The sequence below is a fragment of the Heloderma suspectum genome, chromosome 2 (assembly GCF_057233095.1).
Source record: "Heloderma suspectum isolate Gila_16-S chromosome 2, 16-S_ref, whole genome shotgun sequence".
NCBI lineage: Eukaryota > Metazoa > Chordata > Lepidosauria > Squamata > Helodermatidae > Heloderma > Heloderma suspectum.
The window spans coordinates 310,096,535-310,116,443 of record NC_139459.1 but is presented as its reverse complement, the minus strand read 5'-3'; the positions used below and the strand labels follow the sequence as shown (position 1 = coordinate 310,116,443).

Genomic DNA, 19,909 nt, shown 5'->3' with positions numbered 1-19,909 from the left:
GTATGTCCTACTGAGGGTCTTCTTCCCCTCTCTGAATGACCAGCTGTTGTCTTTGCTTTATTTATTTTTTAGGTAGAAATGGGCCCATTCAAGCACACAGTCGATGATGGCCTTGATGTGAGGAAAGCTGCTTTTGAGTGCATGTACACCCTTTTGGAAAGCTGCCTTGACCGACTGGACATTTATGAGTACTTGAATCATGTGGAAGATGGCTTGAAAGATCATTATGATATCAGGGTAATTACCTCCTTTTCATTAGTGGTAAGAGTTACTAATTCCATCTTTTATTATTTTTGCTGAAGAATGAACAGCTCTTTAGGGCTTTGTGGAGGTTACTCTCCCCCCGCCCCCAGTAGTGAAAACAGGGTTGCTTTCTTCCTTTCCATGCTCAAGTGAATGCCTGAACGGGGCTGTCATTGTTTGAATATGGAATCTCCCATTACCCTAAAAATGGAGACCCTTTTCTCTAGTGGTTTTAGAATTCAGGAGATCCATGTTCTGACATGTACTTCTATGCAGGATGTGGGCAGGGATCGTGTAGGCCTGGACTCCACTGGCACTCTTGGTGCGGTGAGGGGGGATTGTCAGGAGGATAACAGCTGAACAGTGGAATTTAATACAATTTTCTCCCCCAGTTTATCTTTGAGAAAACCCATTCCTTAGGAACGAGGACATTTTGCTGCAGTGATGCATTTGAGGCTAAAGGTTGCTTTCACTTGTTGTACAAAAGTGACCGTGACTTACTGGACATTTAGTACTAAAAATGAAATGTTAGTGTAACCTTTCCCCCCATCCCCCCTTCCGTGTTCACCTTAGATGCTGACTTTCATTATGCTGGCTCGCCTGTCAACACTTTGTCCTAACGCAGTTCTACAAAGATTAGAACGGCTCGTTGAGCCCCTGAGAGCAACTTGCTCTACTAAGGTAATACACGAGGAAGGCTCAAGTGTGTTCATTTCCTTGAAGCTCTTACTTCCATACCTCTATTTCAGAGCACCTTTATTCTCAGGCTAGATCAGCTACCTACATTTGCTTGTTGTAAGTCACCCTAAGAACTTACAGGGCAACCTGTAAATATTGTTAATACCCATAGACACAGCTACTCTGGGGTAACTACAGCGTAGCCACTGTCTTTAGAAACTACTGGCATGAACTTTTGTCCTTTATTCGAGTGAAGTATTAACTGCCTCCCTTGCTCTAGCTATGGCTTGCCCCGCTTCCTCCTGTGGCTGTAAAGGGCTTTGTTGGTCCAGATAATTAGAGGCCATTTGTAAGCCCAGGGCCAGTTTGCAGGTAATAAGGCTTATTGGGAATGAGCAAATGTGCTGGTACGTGCTGCTCAATTGCTTCTGCTTGGCTTCTCCTGCTAGTGGGAGCAGCTAAACCAGGGATCCTCTGCTCATTGTTTGTTTAGTATTGCATCTGAACCGGGATCTGTTAGTGTTGCGTCTGAACTGGGATCTCTGGGTTTATGACTTTAGCTTATTCATCTCCTGACAAGCCCGAGATCCCAGCTTGGATGTAAAGCTGTAGACCTCAGATGGAGGCTTCCTGGTTTGTTTAGCTGCTTCTGCTGGCAGGAGCAGCCAAGGCGTTGTGACTGAATAGCAGGCACCAGCACGCTTACTTGTTTTAAGATAATTCTGGTTTGCTGCTGCATGTGAACTAGGCTGCAATTAGTTGTCTGCAGCCTTTTCGGATGTAGAGCCCGCTTTTAGTTGTGATGCTATAAATCTGATTTTTCTCCTCTCTAGCGTGACCCAGATGCAAAAGACCACCTTTAATAGCTGTGTAGAAAAGGGAATTTTGGCAGGTGCAGCTTTTCTCAGCTTTGCAAAACAGGCTAAACAGCTGCCACAATTCTCTCTTCTATGCAACTATTGAAGGTACTCTGTCCTCTTCTGGCAGGTTCTCTTAGAAAGGGAACTGTAAATTAAAATGGTGGTGGTTGCAACAGTGTGATAAATCACAGGTCAGGGCGAGACCAATCTATGCTTGCATGCACTCATGTAAACTGAAGAAACCCACAGATATTTTCTACCTTTGCACAATATATTGTAGTTGGGAATGTGTACATAAGTGAACTCTTGTACATTCACAGCTGGAAATCTTATCAGGCTTTTCCGCCTTGCCTGCCTCCTCTTCATCTTCTGAGTATGTGAGTAGTGTAGTACTCAGTGATTCAAGCCTACCTTCACTTTTTAATGAATCAAAATTACGCATTTCTTAAATTAGGTAACACACATCACTTGCCCATTTATGATCACATTAATGCGTAATTTGTAGAAGGAACTGACCATGAATTTGAACTGAGGGTTTTGTCATGCACGTATATCTTGAAGCATATATTTTTCTGGACAAGGCCAAAAGCCAGCACATAAAGCTTGCTTTATGGATCACTGTGGTGATTGCTTCCCCTCCTTCACAACTGTTCTGCAGATATGTGTGCATCTCCAAAATAGTTTTGGAGCAATACTGATAGCTTTCTCTGTGTAGCTCATATGAGGACAGCTTCATGAGAATTTGTTTAAACTACTATATTTGTTTATATAGCATCTATCTAGGGGGAAGAAATAGGTGGACACCAATGATGATCATGGTTAGGAATTTGATATTTGTGGGCTTTTGATTGTAGTTTTATATATCAGTGCATTTGGGCTCTTTCTAATATGGCTGTAACCTCCCCTGAGCATTCTACACTAAGGCAGAGTAGAAATTTAATAGTAATCGTGTATTTCCTTTACTTATTTTGTATTCCTCCATTCTTGGGACCAATATGACAGCCCAAACCTCGTCCAAGCTAGGATAATTAGCAGTATATTTTTGTTCTGCCTGAAGATCTTCAAGGTGCCTGATTTTTCCTAATTTTGTTCTTAAATGTATTTTCTTAGGTAAAAGCTGGCTCTGTGAAACAAGAATTTGAGAAGCAAGATGAACTGAAACGCTCAGCAATGAGGGCAGTAGCTGCTCTACTGACCATCCCTGACGTAGATAAAAGCCCAGTAATGGCTGAATTTTCTTCCCAAATCAGAGCCAACCCTGAAATGTCTTCACTTTTTGAAAGCATTCAAAAGGATTCTACATCATTATCTACCACAGATGTAATGGACATGAGTTAGAATTCCTCTGTACTATTCTTCTACTTCCTACAATCCACTATGCTCTGAGGGTGGAAGATCAAATTCTGAAGCTGATTTTAGATACAGATGTCATTTTAAAAATGGCAACTATTTCTACTGAAACAGGCATGGTTTCAGACATGATAAAAGTGATGGCTAGTCTTGTTGATGTCAATAGGGCAGCACCACTTTTAAGGTGTCAGTTATTCCTTAGTTCAAATACACAATCATGAATTTCTGCCAAAAAATTATGTATCGACTCTAGCTGCTTTAACTAGAGCACTGATAATTATATTTGTTATCACTGAAGTAATGGCAGCATGACAGCATTTTTAAAGCAGTGGTGACAAAGTCTTGCTACACCCAAGATCATCACGTAGGTTAAATAGTGGCTTTCATGTGTCCTAATAATACACTGACTTTCATAGTTGCATACAGTGAGTTAAAGCTATTGCCCTGACCCTTTTAAAATCTGGATGTTAGACTATGGAAGTGACCCAGCTGTCTTCCAGGATGGAATGCCTTATGTTTAATTACCATGCTACTCAACCCTCCAGCTGTTTCTTCCTGTATGCACCCTATGGCTAGCATTTACTGGGTTTTTTAAATTGAGCTGATACCAAAGCACTGATTATTTCAAACTACAAAAAGTGAGCATGTTACTCCCAAGAGCCATTAATGAGGTATGAAGTATATGAAATGGCACCACCTTGTTATAGAAATGCTGTTGCACTGTTATGCCCAACAAAAGTGTATTGCTGTTTACTGTTCAGCAGAGATGTTGACTTCTTGCAATCATGGATTACTAAGCTTCACTTTTAGGGTTCAGTCCACTTGAGTCAGTCTATGAATCACTTAAGTGCTCTATTTATAAAACAGGGTGTCACTTTTTGTTCTACATGAAATGCCTCAGAAGAAAATAAAGATCATAAATGCATCAGTAGTGTTTTGATTTAACTGCAGCTCTTCTTTTTTACTCAACTGACTTCTGTAGGGACAAAGAGAACTTTTGTTTCATATGAAAATAAACCACTTCAAAATCCAGGAAGATACCCAATATTCCTGCCCATCCAGCAACTACCACTACCTAGCTCCGCATAAGAATTATTACACTGCATGCTACCTCTGTTATCTTCTTGGATAGACTGTACAGGATTTTCAGTCTATATTTTCCCCTCTTACAATTACCCGAATGTTATGCATCCTCTTTTGCTTTATTAGACAGCACTTCAAGCAAGAATGCAGGAAAAATCAGAAGACATTGAGAGAAAAAAAAGGTAGGGGGTGCGAAGTTATAGCCTAGCTGCTTCTAGCCCCAAACTACAGAAATATTACATGAGATTTGACATAATGCAAATGGCACAATTTAGAATACCTTCAGTGATCAGACCATTTTGTATATTAGGCAGACAGAATCAAGAAATGTGTTCCCAAACCAATGTACCTATATGATAAGTGTTTCAAGCATATATCTGCAAAGTATGTGAATGCAATGAAGGAATTCAAAGTGATCTTAAAAGCATATAGTAAGCTGGGGTCAGAACCTTGTGTAAACGCAATACCCATTAACAGGAACTTAGTGTAATGTTAACACTTGACAATTATCGCCCACACACCTCTTTTTCAAACTGTCCTCTGTTGAAATTAGGATTCATTTTCCACCCACTTCACCTTATATCAAGAACATCATGTTTTCCAACATTTGCTGACATTTTATTAAATACAGTTGTACAAGAGCAACTATTTATTCATTCTCCTCACTGCGCAGTCTGGCGTTTGGATTGGTGACTTTGATAGCAAGCTGAGCTGCTCTTTCTACAATTACCTTCCGATTCTTGGATGAAACGTTATGAGCAATCTCTGCACAATAGGACCTAAGTAAAAGCAAAAAGCAATGGCGGTGTGTCAACAATAACACATTGATAGTTTAAGTCTGCTCCCTCACAGTGACACTCTTAAACTAAGTCTGTCTGTACTAAGCAGAGTAAGGACTAATTATATATTCAAGAGAATCATGTGACACTGCCCCTTTGGGAGCATACTACTTCCATATGCAGATGAGAAACTGCAAGTCTGAATGCTTATCTAATGCCAGAAACATACTGCCCTTAGAAATCTTACACATAGAAGAGAAGGCTTTCTCCCTGAAATGTGTACTTTCCACAGCCAGGATGCTTGACGTGGAGTGGGAGATATTTAAATATGTAAACTCCTACTTATATGTAGAAGTGGCACACTTCTAGAAGGATTTGTTTTACTCTCTCCTAAACCTGCATATTGGTTATAAGACTTCAGGAAAGTTAAGTGATTCATTTGTTAGAGACCATGCACAGGATCAACTGCCCCTCCCAATGTCAGTTGGGTTGGTTAAATAAGATAGGAAGAAAACCTGTGAGAAACTTCTAACTTGTAATGCAGAGACTGCATCTTGATTAGGCCAGGTGATGAAAGCTGCCTACATAAATCCCCATCTGGTTGCATTGTCCGGTGATATTGGGAGTCAGCAGGACACCACCACATTACTCGAAGGGACTGCTGTTAACTTGCAGCCTATTTTTGCTTGGTCTTGAACAGATATGCTAAACCCAGTTAAAAGCCTAGCAAAACTCTCAGGGTGCTCCCACCCCCGCCCCCAATGAAACTCTCATTTTTGTGCTGTCCTCATCTTTTAAGTGTGCATAGGAGAAACAGTGGGTTGGATCCAGACTGGCTCTTCCATAAGCAGAAGGGCTCCTTCCATTCACAGAAGGATCCAGGTAGGCTTCCCACTAGAGGGCAGGGTGGTGATTTTCTTCAATTCCCCCTGTAGCTCCCAGCACCACCTCCCATTATGTTCTGCAGGGCGGGGGGTGTCCCCAAACCTCCAGAAGAGTGTGTAAGGCCTACTAATTCCATGGGGAGGTTACAGAGAGAAAGGAGCTTGTCCAATATGAACCAGGGCTGTCCCACATCTAATCCTAACAGCCTCTAAATTATTACAGAAATGCCTGAGGCACAGATACCAGAACAATACTGATTAATACTCTGATCTATTTTGAATACTTGAAAGCAGGTAATGATTCTGTAAAGATCAAATCCACCCCCAAATTCCTTCCCACCTTCCTACTGGGGATTTTGTGATGGCAATGAAGCTTCCAGCAATGATGACTGGAGTAGTTCTAATCCTAGACTGGGCAGGCAGAAGATCCAAAGAAATGTAGAATAAAAGAAACAGAGGCCGCAGAAAGTAAGATTGGAAGAGGGAGTACTCCAGAATGATCTTGTCTGCAGGCCTCTTCTCTCTGTAGATGCTTAAGTGCCCTGCAGTGAATCCTGGTTCGTTGGTTTCATATTTAAGGGCCTATTTCAGAGAGCTGGCCTTCTTCACCTTTAAAGTTTTTTCAATGGCTTCAGACCAAGTTATCTGAAGGGCTGCCTTCACCCATACTCACCTGCCCATGTGCTCAGCTCTACCTCAGAGGTCCATCTTGATTGCACACCATTAAGATTAGTAAGATTGGTGTGCACTGGAGACAGGGCCTTCTAAGAAGAGGCCTCAAATCTTGGAAACTCCCCAAACTGCCCTACGCATTGCCCCTTCAACTCTGGCTTTTAGGCAAGCTTTGAAAACCTTCCTCGATCACCTGTAGTCTGCACCTTATTTCTCACTTCTGTACTTTGGTTTGGGAGGGCACAGCCCTAAAAAGCAGCTTAAAATACTTACTACTTTAGAATTATCCAGAGCTATTAATTATCTTGAACAAAAACTTGTAATATGGGATAATGTGGGGACATCAGGAGGAAAGGATATATACCACTGATAACACAACACCGTAAATCTTTTTGCAGCTAAAATGCCTACTGCTCCTGCAACCCAGCCAGAGATCTTCAACTCAGGTTCAACCACATGACAGAGCAATCACAACATGACAAAGTGTAAACCTGAAGAGAGTCTCCCAAATCCCCTTTCCAACTTACTTGTTGCTCATCATTAGCACCTCTAGCTCTTTGACATTGTGGACAAGAAACTTTCTGAATCCTGAAGGCAACATGTGCTTTGTCTTCTTATTGCTACCGTACCCAATGTTGGGCATCAGGATTTGCCCCTTGAATCTTCTGCGTACTCTGTTGTCAATACCTCTTGGCTTGCGCCAGTTACGCTACGGAAATTCAAAGACAAACATAGACAGTCAATTCCTGAACATTTGCATTGTGCTGTCAAGAGATCTATCATTTTACAATGCCAGTGTTGCAAGATTCAACCACAGGTGGTCACCCAGAGTACTGACAACTTATCTGCGAGTTTATGCATATCTGTTCATCACAGGGACACCTACCTTGATTTTGACATAGCGATCAGACTGATGACGGATGAACTTCTTGGTTCTCTTCTTGACGATTTTAGGCTTAATGAGAGGCCTGAGGGCAGGCATAGTGTCTAAGAAAAACAGAGCATATATAAGGAACCACACACACTAGGCAATAAATGAACCCCACAAGCCTGTTGCAGACTATCTTCCATTCACTAGCCTGTTTCAGAGCCAGCAATGGAATGGGTATTTTTCTGCAGCTTCTCTCCCTCCCATGTCCAAAGCTGGAAGAGTATGGAAAGCTCTCCAGATGCGGTCCTGGGAGGTCATCAATTTAACAGTTAAACCTCTGTACTATTGCTCTCCCACATCCCTTAAAAATTGCCCATAATGTCCTACGTCTAAAAGCAGGGATGGGGAACGTATGCCCCTCCAGATATTGCTGGACTGTAATTCCCAGCATGCTTCACCATTGGCTATGCTGGCTAGGGCTGATGGGAATTGCAATCCAACAACATCTAGACCAGGGGTAGGCAACCTTCTGGGCTGTGGGCATACTTGGCAATATGAGAAAAGCTCCTGGGCACCACCATAAAACAGCTGCCATGGGAGGTGTGGCAAAGGACACATAACCTGCCCAAAAGACTGAGCACAAGGCAGAGGTGGGGTCTGAGCCTCAACACACTAAACAATTCCTTTGAACCCACAGTTTTTTGCATCAGCAGCTATTTCACAGAAATCCCAACTGCCAGTAAGAAAATGTGTTAATTAAAAAAGGGGGAAGGGGTAAGACACCTTGGTGGGTCCCAAGAAAGGTGTCCACAGGCACTACATTGCCTGCTCCTGATCTAGGAAGGCCATAAGTTGCCCAACCCTGCAACAGAGGCCACCTAACTAAGGACCTGCATTCACATGCTTCTTGACTTCCCCCAAATCAGAGCACCAACTGAAGTCCTTTCTACATTCCTTAACAATGTGTATGTCAGGTTATTTCAGATACCAATATTAAGATTACGACTTTTTCTCTGGTTACATATCAAGTACATTAGATCGGTATAACAATCAGAGTTGCTAGCTCAGCATTGTAAATAAACCCACAGAAGTTATTAGCCTGCAGGTGGTTTGTTGAGGCTTCCCTCTTCTGGCAGCCCACTTTATTTCTATGATGGGCATAGAAGAGGGACAGATCAGTCCATCCCTCATCCGCCAGCCTGCTCACTTGCACTGAATCACATGCGTTCACCTGAATGCAATTCTTTGTTTCCTATGACTACCAGGATAGTGCTTAAATGTGCCAGTTGTAAAAGAACTCTTACAGCTTGACCCTGTGTAAGGTGTGCATAAGCCCACTGAAATTCAATGGGCTTAGGCACATCCAACTTCACAGGATTGGGCTGCATTTCCAAACCTTAAAGACCCAATCCAGATACTCTACCAATGCAAAAGACATGGAGGAGAGAGAACCATTCTGCAGAAGAATCCTCACACAAACCCCATTCGCAAGACATATCTCAGAATATGACTACATGGAAAGGAACTGCTGCCTATGGCTCAATCCCAACCCTTGCACATTCATATGAACAGAGCAGACACATGTACAACTTTATACCTGTAAGTTAGGGGTAGGCAACCTGGTGTCCTCCAGATGTTTTGCACTACAACATCAGTACCACCCATGGTCAGGAATTATGGGAGTTGTAGTCCAAAACATCTGGAGGGCACCAGGTTGCCTATCCCTGCTGCAGGCACTACACCTGCAATCAGGAACCCTGCAAGATGCAGGCACACATGTAATTTGTTTCCTCCCATACTAATGACTAGAGTTGCCAACTGCTGAAGTGTTAGTTCTAACATTCTCTGCCCCCAAAGAATTATGATAGTTTCAAAAAACATCATGCCAAACTGCTATTTGTTCAGGAACAAGGTCAGATGTTGCCTTTCAAGGTCAGATTTCCTACACCCTGAATGCATGACAGAGATTATCCCCATATAGCTAACTGGGTCCTATGCTTTCAAGCCTGGGTGTCTGAAACCTCTTACTTTAAAGGTATTGGGTGTGTTTGGCATATTCAGCTCCTTTACTCAAGGATAGTCAATGGCTGAAGTAACATCTTCATAGTTATTATGGCTGCAATCCTATACACACACATTTGGGAGGAAGTCCCACTGAACTCTGGGGCTTACTTCTTAGTAGACATGTACTGGATTTCGCTGTAGGGCTGTAATTCTATGTACACATAACTGGGAGTAAACTCCACTGAATATAATGGGGCTTACTTCTGATCAAACCGACATAAATAATGTGTGGTAATTCACTTTTCTAAGTACAATCTAGTAACCTGAAAAATCAACCTTTAAACATGCTCGGTGTAAGGAGAGGTGGTTGTTCTTGATTTAAAATAAGCCAATCTTCAAAAAGGGTTTTCTAGTGAGTAAAGGCCCCATGCCAATTCATAGTTGTATCCAACTGTGTTCCTCCACTGAGTGAAGGCTCCTCCTAACCCCCCACCCCTAGCAATTGGCTCCAGATGGTTGGGATACCCTGTGGAATGGGGGGGGGGATCAGCAAAAATCACCTCACCCCCTCAGTTCTGCTGACAGAAGCCTCCACTGGATAAAGCTGCCTTCAGTCAACAGGACACCACTGGATACAACCCACTGTTGGTTATATCCAGCCTTTATTCCACCACAGCAGTCAAGGCAGCACGTTTTTTTTTTTTTGGCCGGGGGGGGGGGGGTCCCCTAGGCCATCTCCCAGCCAGGCACTGACCAGGCTCAGACCTGCTCCGCTCAGGAAGGTGGCTACGTGGTGTGCCTTCAGACTGGGGGTGGAGAACACGTGGCCAGTGCAGATCAGCTCTGATCAAGTCAGCATAACCCATGGTGAGGGATAAGAGCTGGAGACCAACAATACATGGCGGGCCGCGTGTTCTCCATTCCTGCTTCAGACCGGGCATGCCCCGAGACCAGCGTCTTCTCCCTCGCCTGCCTGAGGCAATGGGCAAAATCCAGCGTATTCGAGCAGACCCACTGACATGCACGGGGGTTCAGTCAGTCACGGCTAGCATACGCCCCATTCATTTCAGTGCGTCCACTCTAAGCAGGCCTTACGTTGGGCTTCACCGCAAGATCGCTCACAGCCGCCATTCTGCCCCCGCCCCTCGTATCTGGGCCAGAGAAAACTTCATTCCACAACTCTCCCCCTCAGGATAGCCCTGCAGGGGAAGCCCAGCCCGGCAAACCCGCCTCGCCTAAGGAGCGCCGGAAAACCCTCCGTCCACCGGCCCGCCTGGAAGTGGCGGCGAGCACCAGCGGGGAAGGCCTCAGCGCAGCCCTCAGAAGTAGCAGAACTCCCCTACTTGCCCCTCCGGGCCAGGATGGCAACGGATCCCGCGCTTACCAGCTCAGGAATATGGCGACAGCAGGGCGCCAGGGGAACGCCGACAGAAAGAACGAAGGAGGAAGCCGCAAGGGCTGATGGGAGTTCGCTGTAGGGTCCTGGCAGATCAGACCGGATCCTTGCTGGAGTACGCGGCTGAACGGAAAGCTGACTCCCTCAGCCGTTTGAGCCTCATCACCAGAGGACCAAGCAGAATAAAACATCTAGTCCATTACAGGAAAACGACTTGTTAAAATATTTCAGGTTATGATTGTAATATTATCACCTGTGAGGTAGGTTATGAACATTGAGGACCTGGATACGTCACTTCCCCCCAAAGGTGGAAAAATAACAGAGGGGGGCAAAGGAGCACAGAAATAAGAAAATGTTAGGGAAATCTCTCGTATTGTCTGGATGGAGAACTTCCGGGTTCACATGGGAGCCATAGTTTGGTGTGCTGTCCGCCCACATCACCCGGAGGAAAGATTTGCTCTTGGAAATTGATGGAGAAACCCAAGATTTTAGCATAGCTGTGACTGAGCAGCAGCGTGCTCATCTAGAAGCAAAAGTTAGCAGTAGAAACAGCAATATATGATTTCTCGCTCATGTTTTATTTCGTGATTTTTTAAAAAGTTTTTTTAATTAAAAAAATATTTTTTAATTTTTAAAAAGTTTTTTTTTAAAAAAAATAAAAATACCCTGCAGTGTAGTCCACTACTTATAATGCAAGTCGGGGGCCAAAGGCAGGTTGAGGCTAGCTTGGATTCCCAGCAGAAATCCACCATATAAAATACCACTCAGGATGCAGCAAAGGTCAGTCTATTCAATTTGCCCGCTAACAATCCTTCCCAGTCCAAATCGCAGAAACCTTGTGTGACGTTGACTTGCGTGTGGCAGACCCATTGCGCTTGTAAGAGTGGGATCCTATGCATGCTTAGACAGACGAAAGTCCTACGACTCCCAGCATTCCCCAGCCAACATGTCTGGCTGGGGGATGCTGGGAGTCGTAGGACTTATTTCTGTCTAAGCATGCATAGGATTGCAGCTGAAATGTTCCAAACGCTCACGTTTCAATTTTTACTTCATCTGCATTAGAAACCGCATGAGCTACTGCGTTTTGTTTCTGGGTGCGCACGCTGCTGCTCAAAACTACTCTGAAATTCGGGTATCCGCCCTCCCCAAATGTTTGTGGGCATCTCTCACTTCTACCGGGGGGGGGGGGGCTGAGAGGGCGAAACAGAAAGTCCACAAGAACCGGAAGTTAAACCCTATATGCCTATTTGCTAATTAAGTCTATGCGAAGGAATCGACGGCGAGGGCTGGGAGCTTAGAGGTGCTTGAGCTGGTGGCACAGGGACACCTGGTGGTAAGACCTCGGTAGCGCGGGCAGAGTCTCGGTTCTGTGGCTGCTTCTGCTATCTCTGTTTGCTCGCTTGCATTCCGCTAATTAAGGTCGCAATCCCATGCGTGTTTAGAGAGAAAAGTCCTACAACTCCCAGCATTCCCCAGCAGCATAGGATTGCACCCCAAAAGGCTCACTTGGTATTGCTTTTTTGTCTTCCAAAGGAACCACTTCAATAAGCTGGCAACTGATGCATTCCAGATCATATTACATCTATACAGGGCTGGACCTACTGTTAGGCCTACAGCTCCCATCATCTCCCAGCCAGCAGGCTTCATTAGGCAGTGAGGGAACTAGCGATAGAAGCCCCCCCCCCCTGCCATTCCCCTCTTGGCACATCTGTGTATGCCACACAGCCAGTCCTGCCCCCCCCCCCCCATTAGCATGCTGTCCTTGGGTGCGATGGAAGACACAGTCCCACTGCCAGTATTGAAGTAAGATTCAGCTGCTTGTGTAGTTGGCTTCTGTATGTGGAACAGGAGGGGGGGGCCACCGTGTTCTTTGCCTTGGGCAGCAAAATATCCTCGGCCAGCCCTGTGTCTGTTGTACATTGACAGTGGAATTCTACACATGTCTACCCAGAAGTAAGCCCCTGAATGCTATGTTAATGGAGGACAGTCCTGCAGTGACTCAAGACTGCCTGCTGATCCCTGCCTGTGCTGTTTGGTATCAAAAGGGCTGTCATACATGAGGCAGATCCTTTTCAGATTCATATGGCCTAGAATGATTAAATGAATTGGACTTCGTTAGCTCCCGTTACTCTGGGGAGTACAACAAATATATATCCCTGTTGGAAACCCCTTCATGAAAAGGCTGGAGTTTTAAATGTAGATGCTGAGCCTGCGGACACCTGCAAATAAAGCTTGGATACTTATACCACAAATAATTATGCTGAAAAGTGCTATATAGAAACAGAAAATCTGAGAAATTCATAGTATTTCTTCACCCCACATACACATACCCAAAGCTTAAGAAAGGGATAGGTTGGGTTCTTAGCTGCTATCCAGCTGACCTAAACACACAGATCCATTTGAAAAGTGCAAATGTGGGCTGTGTTAATGGCTAGTGCCTAAAAGCATCCAAGCTTGACTTGCAAACTAATTTATGATTGCAAAGTGGTAAAGGTACTTGCTGGGTTGCAGTTAAACCTCAAGAAAACCAAGATTATGGCAACCAGCTTGATTGATAACTGGCAAATAGAGGGAGAAAACGTGGAGGCCGTGACAGACTTTGTCTTTCTAGGCGCAAAGATTACTGCAGACGCTGGCTGCAACCAGGAAATCAGAAGACGTTTACTTCTTGGGAAGACAGCAATGACAAATCTTGATAGTTAAGAGCAGAGACATCACACTGACAACAAAGGTCCTCATAGTTAAAGCAATGGTATTCCCCGTAGTCCCCTTCATGGATCACTGCCTTGTTGTGGCGAAGGGGCTTGCGTAACTCAGTGAAGCCATAAGCTATGCCGTGCAGGGCCACCCAAGACGGACAGGTCATGGCAGAGAGTTCTGACAAAATGTGGTCCACTGGAGAAGGAAATGGCAATCCACTCCAGTATTCTTGCCAAGAAAACCCCATGGAACGTATCACAAGGGTAAAAGAGATGACGCCGGAAGATGAGACCCTCAGGTCGGAAGGTGTCCAATATGCTACTGGGGAAGAGCAGAGGGTATTTCCAAGTAGCGCCAGAAAGAGTGAAGCGGCTGGGCCAAACCCGAAAGGACACTCAGCTGTGGATGTGTCTGGTGGTGAAAAGAAAATCCGATGCTGTAAAGAACAATATTGTTTAGGAACCTGGAATGTAAGATCAATGAATCAAGGTAAGCTGGAGGTGGTCAAACATGAGATGGCAAGATTGAACATCGACATCTTGGGAATCAGCGAACTCAAATGGACAGGCATGGGCGAATTTAATTCAGGTGACCATCATATCTACTATTGTGGGCAAGAATCCCTTAGAAGAAATGGAGTAGCACTCATAGTCAACAAAAGGGTGGGAAAAGCAGTACTGGGGTACAATCTTAAAAATGATAGAATGATCTCAGTACGAATCCAAGGCAAACCATTCAACATCACAGTAATTCAAGTCTATGCCCCAACCACTGATGCCGAAGAAGCTGAGGTTGATCGGTTCTATGAAGACCTACAACACCTTCTAGAACTAACACCAAAAAAAGATGTCCTCTTCATCATAGGGGATTGGAATGCTAAAGTAGGAAGTCAAGAAATCACCGGGATAACAGGCAGGCATGGCCTTGGTGTACAAAATGAAGCAGAACAAAAGCTAATAGAGTTTTGCCAAGAGAACATGCTGATCATAGCAAACACTCTTTTCCAACAGCATAAGAGGCGACTCTACACATGGACGTCACCAGATGGTCAATATCGAAATCAGATTGATTATGTCCTTTGCAGCCAAAGATGGAGAAGCTCCATACAGTCAGTAAAAACAAGACCTGGAGCTGACTGTGGCTCAGATCATGAGCTGCTTCTTGCAAAATTTCGGCTTAAATTGAAGAACGTCGGGAAAACCACTAAACCGTTCAGGTATGACCTAAATCATATCCCTGATGAATATACAGTGGAGGTGAGGAATAGATTTCAGGGATTAGACCTGATAGACAGAGTGCCTGAGGAACTATGGACGGAGGTCCGTAACATTGTTCAGGAGGCAGCAACGAAATCCATCCCAAAGAAAAAGAAATGCAAGAAAGCCAAGTGGCTGTCTGATGAGGCTTTACAAGTAGCTGAGGAAAGAAGGGAAACGAAAAGCAAGGGAGAAAGGGGAAGATACACCCAACTGAATGCAGAGTTCCAGAGAATAGCAAGGAGAGACAAGAAGGCCTTCTTAAATGAACAATGCAAAGAAATCGAGGAAAACAACAGAATGGGAAAGACTAGAGATCTCTTCAAGAAAATTGGAGATCTCAAGGGAACGTTTTGTGCAAAGACGGGCATGATAAAGGACAAAGAAGGCAGGGACCTAACAGAAGCAGATGAGATTAAGAAGAGGTGGCAAGAATACACAGAAGAACTATACAGGAAAGATCTGAATGTCCCTGATAGCCATGATAGTGCGGTCACTGAACTTGAGCCGGACATCCTAGAGAGTGAAGTCAAGTGGGCCTTAGGAAGCATTAGTAACAACAAAGCTAGCGGAGATGACAATATTCCAGCCGAGCTATTTAAAATCCTAAAAGATGATGCTGGTAAAGTGCTGCATTCAATATGTCAACAAATCTGGAACACTCAACAGTGGCCACAAGACTGGAAAAGGTCAGTTTACATTCCAATTCCAAAGAAGGGCAACGCCAAAGAGTGTTCAAACTACCGCACCATTGCGCTCATTTCACATGCCAGCAAGGTGATGCTCAAAATCCTACAAGCTAGGCTTCAGCAGTATGCGAACCGAGAACTACCGGAAGTACAAGCTGGGTTTAGAAGAGGCAGAGGAACTAGAGATCAAATCGCCAACATTCGCTGCATCATGGAGAAAGCAAGAGAATTCCAGAAAAACGTCTATTTCTGCTTCATTGACTACGCTAAAGCCTTTGATTGTGTGGATCACAACAAACTGTGGCAAATTCTTAAAGTGATGGGAGTACCAGATCACCTTACCTGTCTCCTGAGAAACCTGTACGAGGGTCAAGAAGCAACAGTAAGAACCAGACATGGAACAACCGATTGGTTCAAAATTGGGAAAGGAGTACGACAAGGCTGCATATTGTCACCCTGCTTATTTAACTTATATGCAGAGTACATCATGAGAAATGCCGGGTTGGATGAATCAGAGGTTGGAATTAAGATTGCTGGGAGAATTATCAACAACCTCCGATATGCAGACGATACCACCCTAATGGCAGAAAGCGAAGAGGATCTCAAGAGCCTCTTGTTGAGGGTGAAAGAGGAGAGTGCAAAAGCTGGTTTGAAACTCAACATTAAAAAAACGAAGATTGTGGCATCTGGCCCCATCACTTCCTGGCATATAGAAGGGGAAGAAATGGAAGCAGTGACAGATTTTACTTTCTTGGGCTCCAAGATCACCGCAGATGGTGACTGTAGCCATGAAATTAAAAGACGCTTGCTCCTTGGGAGGAAAGCTATGGCCAACCTAGACAGCATAGTAAGAAGCAGAGACATCACCTTGCCGACAAAGGTCCGTCTAATCAAAGCTATGGTTTTCCCAGTAGTAATGTATGGCTGTGAGAGCTGGACTATAAGGAAGGCTGAGCGCCGAAGAATTGATGCTTTCGAACTGTGGTGCTGGAGAAGACTCTTACGAGTCCCCTGGACTGCAAGGAGGTCAAATCAGTCCATCCTAAAGGAAATCAACCCTGAGTGCTCATTGGAAGGACAGATAATGAAGCTGAAGCTCCAATATTTTGGCCACCTAATGCGTAGAGAAAACTCCCTGGAAAAGACCCTGATGCTGGGAAAGACTGAAGGCAAAAGGAGAAGGGGACGGCAGAGGATGAGATGGCTAGATAGCATCACCGATGCAATGAATATGAACTTGAGCACGCTCCGGGAGAGAGCGAAAGAAAGGAAGGCATGGCATGCTATGGTCCATGGGGTCACGAAGAGTCGGACACGACTGAACGACTGAACAACAACAACAACAACAATTCCCCGTAGTAACCTATGCTGCGTGAGCTGGACCATAAGGAAGGCTGAGCGAAGGAAGATAAGATGCTTTTGAACTGTGGTGCTGGAGGAAAATTCTGAGAGTGCCTTGGACTGCAAGAAGATCAAATCAGTCCATACTCCAGGAAATAAAGCCAGACAGCTCACTTGAGGGAAGGATATTAAAGGCAAAACTGAAGTACTTTGGCCACATAATGAGAAGACAGGATACCCTGGAGAAGATGCTGATGCTAGGGAAAGTGGAAGGCAAAAGAAAGAGGGGCCGACCAAGGGCAAGATGGATGGATGATATTCTGGAGGTGATGGACTTGAACTTGGGGGAGCTGGGGGTGGTGACGGCTGACAGGAAGTTCTGGCGTGGGCTGGTCCATGAAGTCACAAAGAGTCGGAAGCAACTGACCGAATAAACAACAACAAAAGGTACTTGATTTAAATCTTTGAAAGCAGTGGATTCAAGCCTCCATCTCTGTTTCTCCCACACTCCAAAAGTAGAGAAATGCCACAACAATCAGTTATTGGCCACATCTTATGTTGGACAGTAGGTGAGAAAGCCCATACTGCTCTTCTCCAAACTGTTTTGTATAGATCTTTTTTGTAATTGTACACAGTATGCCCAGTTTTTTATTATCTACTGACAACCTTCATCTAAATTAACGCAACACGTCTTTTAGTTGCACATCATTAATCTATACCTTTATCATGAGTAAAGCAGATTTTTCTCATTTATATTTCACGTTCCCTTACATTCTGCACACATTTAGTACCCTTCACAGTTGTTTAAGTGTTTATTGTATAATCCATAAGTAAACAAACAAACAAATATGGCATGGGGCCTTTCTAGATTATCAGGCTTTTAACATGATTTATTTACCCACATGGGGTTCCAAGCACTTTATTGGGGCGTAATGCATTCTCCCCAACACTTTAGTACAACATATTTTGCTGGGAAAATACAATTCTTCTCACAGAAAGAGCAATCATTGCTAATGCAATTGCCACTCATTACGGATACCAATTAGATAGTGTCTGTGACACGAGGATCAGCAACTGACACACATTGGCGCCAGTATTGTTTTAAACTGTGCTGGAATGGCGGTCCCTTACTCTACAGCTCCATCCAAAATGCATTATGCACAAAATGAGATTATCGGCTTTATCCACTAGTATCCATTTTGACTGTTAGTGGATCTCCAAAGTTCTCAGGCAGAGGGTCTTTCCCCACCAAAATCATTTAGGTTGGCGAAATCCCAAGCACATTGTAATGAACTACAAAGAAGCATCTCCAAGCTGTGTGAATGGGCAACAAAATGGCAAAAGAGAGTCAACGTTAAGTATAAAGTAATGCGCAACAGGGCTAAAACCAACTTAGGCTGGTATACGAACTACACCCTTATCTGGACAGAGATAGCCTACCTACAGTTATCCACGCTCTGATAACTTCTTGTGTAATTGGATTACTGCAATGCGTTATATGTGGGGCTGCCTTTGAAAATGGTCCAGAAACTTCAGCTGGTCCAAAATAGGGCAGCAAGACTGTTAACAGGGACTGGCCAACGAGCTCATATTACGCCACTATTTTTCCAGCTGCACTGGCTGCCAGTCCATTTCCGGGCCCAATTCAAAGTGCTGGGATTAACATTTAAAGCCCTTAACAGCTTGGGGCCAGGTTATCTGAAGGATCGCCTCCTCCCATATGTGCCTGCCCGGACCTTAAGATCATCCTCAGCGGCCCTTCTCCGTGAGCCCCTGCCAAAGGAAGTGAGGTGGGTGGCTACTAGGAGGAGGGCTTTTTATGCTGTGGCACCCCGGCTGTGGAATGAGCTCCCCAGTGCGGTTCGCCTGGCACCTACATTGTATTCTTTCCGGTGCCAGGTGAAGACCTTTTTATTTTCCCAGGCATTTTAGCTTTCTAGACTTTTAGCTTTGCTGTTTTAAATCTGTATTTTAAATTCCTGCACTGCTGCTAGGTTTTATTCTGGTTTTATTTTGGTTGTACTGTTATACTCTGGTTTTAATGTTTTATGTATTTTATATTGTTTTATTGTGTGCTCCTTGGTTTTAATTTTTGTGAACTGCCCAGAGAGCTTCGGCTATTGGGTGGTATAGAAATGAAATAAATAAATAAAAATATATAAATAAAACCCTTCACTTCACACATATACTAATGGTGGCTGAACTGGTGGTTACTTAACTAGGAAAGGGATCTTGTGGTTATGGTTGATAGCTCACAGAAAGAGCAACTCAGTGTGTAGGAGCTATAAAAAAAGATAAATTCCATGCTGGGAATTATTAGGAAACTAAACCCGCAAATTATTAGGATACAACCTGCAACCCTGCCCCCCGCCAGCATCATGCCTTTACGTAAATTAACAATGCAAATGGATTTGGTATACTTCAAACCTTTCTCAAAAAGGAATGTATGGCAATCATGTACACTTACCTAGAAGTAACACACATTGAACTCAATGGGGCATGGTACTGGGTAGACATGGATAGGATTGCACTATTTCATATTTTTTCCTCCCCTCTTCAACGCAAGCAGCTTACAGTTTTTAAAAAACCCTAACAATTAAATCAAGACCCAAAAAACTTTAACAACACTTTTAAAACACAACGAACAATATAAGCAATACAGAGTTAAAATCCACAGACTGCAAAAGCCTGGGAAAACAGATAGGATTTTATCTGGCACTGAAAAGATATCTGACTTGATGCCAGGAAAAACTCCTCAGAGAGGGAATTTCAAAGCTTGGCACCACCACAGAGAAGGCCCTATCTCAGTAACTACTCGCTTGACCTGTGATGGGGGTAGGGAACCCAGAGAAGGACTTCTAAGGCAGCTCTCAATCTACCAGCTAGCTCATGTGGAAGAAGATGATCCTAAGGCTTGCAGGATCCAGATCCGAAGCCATTTAAGGTGCAAACCTATGCATGTTTGGCGGGGGGGGGGGGGTGTAGGCCTTTTCTCTGTCTAAAGTTGCATAGGATTGTGGCCTTAGAAGTCTAAAGGTCTATACTAGCACTTTGCACTGTGTCTGTAAATGAACCAGGAGCTCATTGCAAGATATGATAGCAC

General features: G+C 44.1%; 2 protein-coding genes, 1 non-coding gene and 1 pseudogene across 5 annotated transcripts in view; 2 read left to right on the top strand and 2 right to left on the bottom strand.

Annotated features, from left to right (window-relative positions):
- LOC146354962 (cullin-associated NEDD8-dissociated protein 1-like) overlaps positions 1 to 4,055 on the top strand; it is a 39,343-nt gene extending 35,288 nt beyond the window's left edge. Inside the window, exons 13-16 of one of the 2 annotated variants that reach the window (XM_084840246.1) lie at positions 73 to 237; positions 817 to 924; positions 2,102 to 2,158; positions 2,892 to 4,055. In XM_084840246.1, the coding sequence (XP_084696372.1) occupies positions 73 to 237; positions 817 to 924; positions 2,102 to 2,158; positions 2,892 to 3,119 (558 nt within the window). In that variant the 3' untranslated portion in view covers positions 3,120 to 4,055. The remainder of the gene's footprint in view (positions 1 to 72; positions 238 to 816; positions 925 to 2,101; positions 2,159 to 2,891) is intronic. The other variant, XM_084840247.1, reaches the window with a different exon arrangement.
- A 755-nt stretch (positions 4,056 to 4,810) lies between these two features.
- Positions 4,811 to 10,859, bottom strand: RPL32 (ribosomal protein L32). The gene is made up of 4 exons (XM_084840259.1): positions 10,809 to 10,859; positions 7,436 to 7,536; positions 7,077 to 7,258; positions 4,811 to 4,993 (listed from the first exon to the last, which is right to left on the bottom strand). Exons 2-4 carry the CDS (start codon positions 7,529 to 7,531, stop codon positions 4,864 to 4,866), a joined length of 408 nt encoding a protein of 135 aa, XP_084696385.1. The 5' UTR covers positions 7,532 to 7,536; positions 10,809 to 10,859; the 3' UTR covers positions 4,811 to 4,863.
- Positions 7,598 to 7,736, bottom strand: LOC146354961 (small nucleolar RNA SNORA7). The gene has a single exon (XR_014788705.1). It is a non-coding gene; the product is annotated as a small nucleolar RNA SNORA7 (small nucleolar RNA).
- A 281-nt stretch (positions 10,860 to 11,140) lies between the features above and the next one.
- LOC146354959 (protein CFDP2 pseudogene) lies at positions 11,141 to 17,884 on the top strand (annotated as a pseudogene). Its single transcript, XR_014787107.1, has 3 exons — positions 11,141 to 11,600; positions 13,432 to 15,133; positions 17,762 to 17,884. The product of XR_014787107.1 is annotated as a protein CFDP2 pseudogene (transcript).
- Positions 17,885 to 19,909: the final 2,025 nt, after the last annotated feature.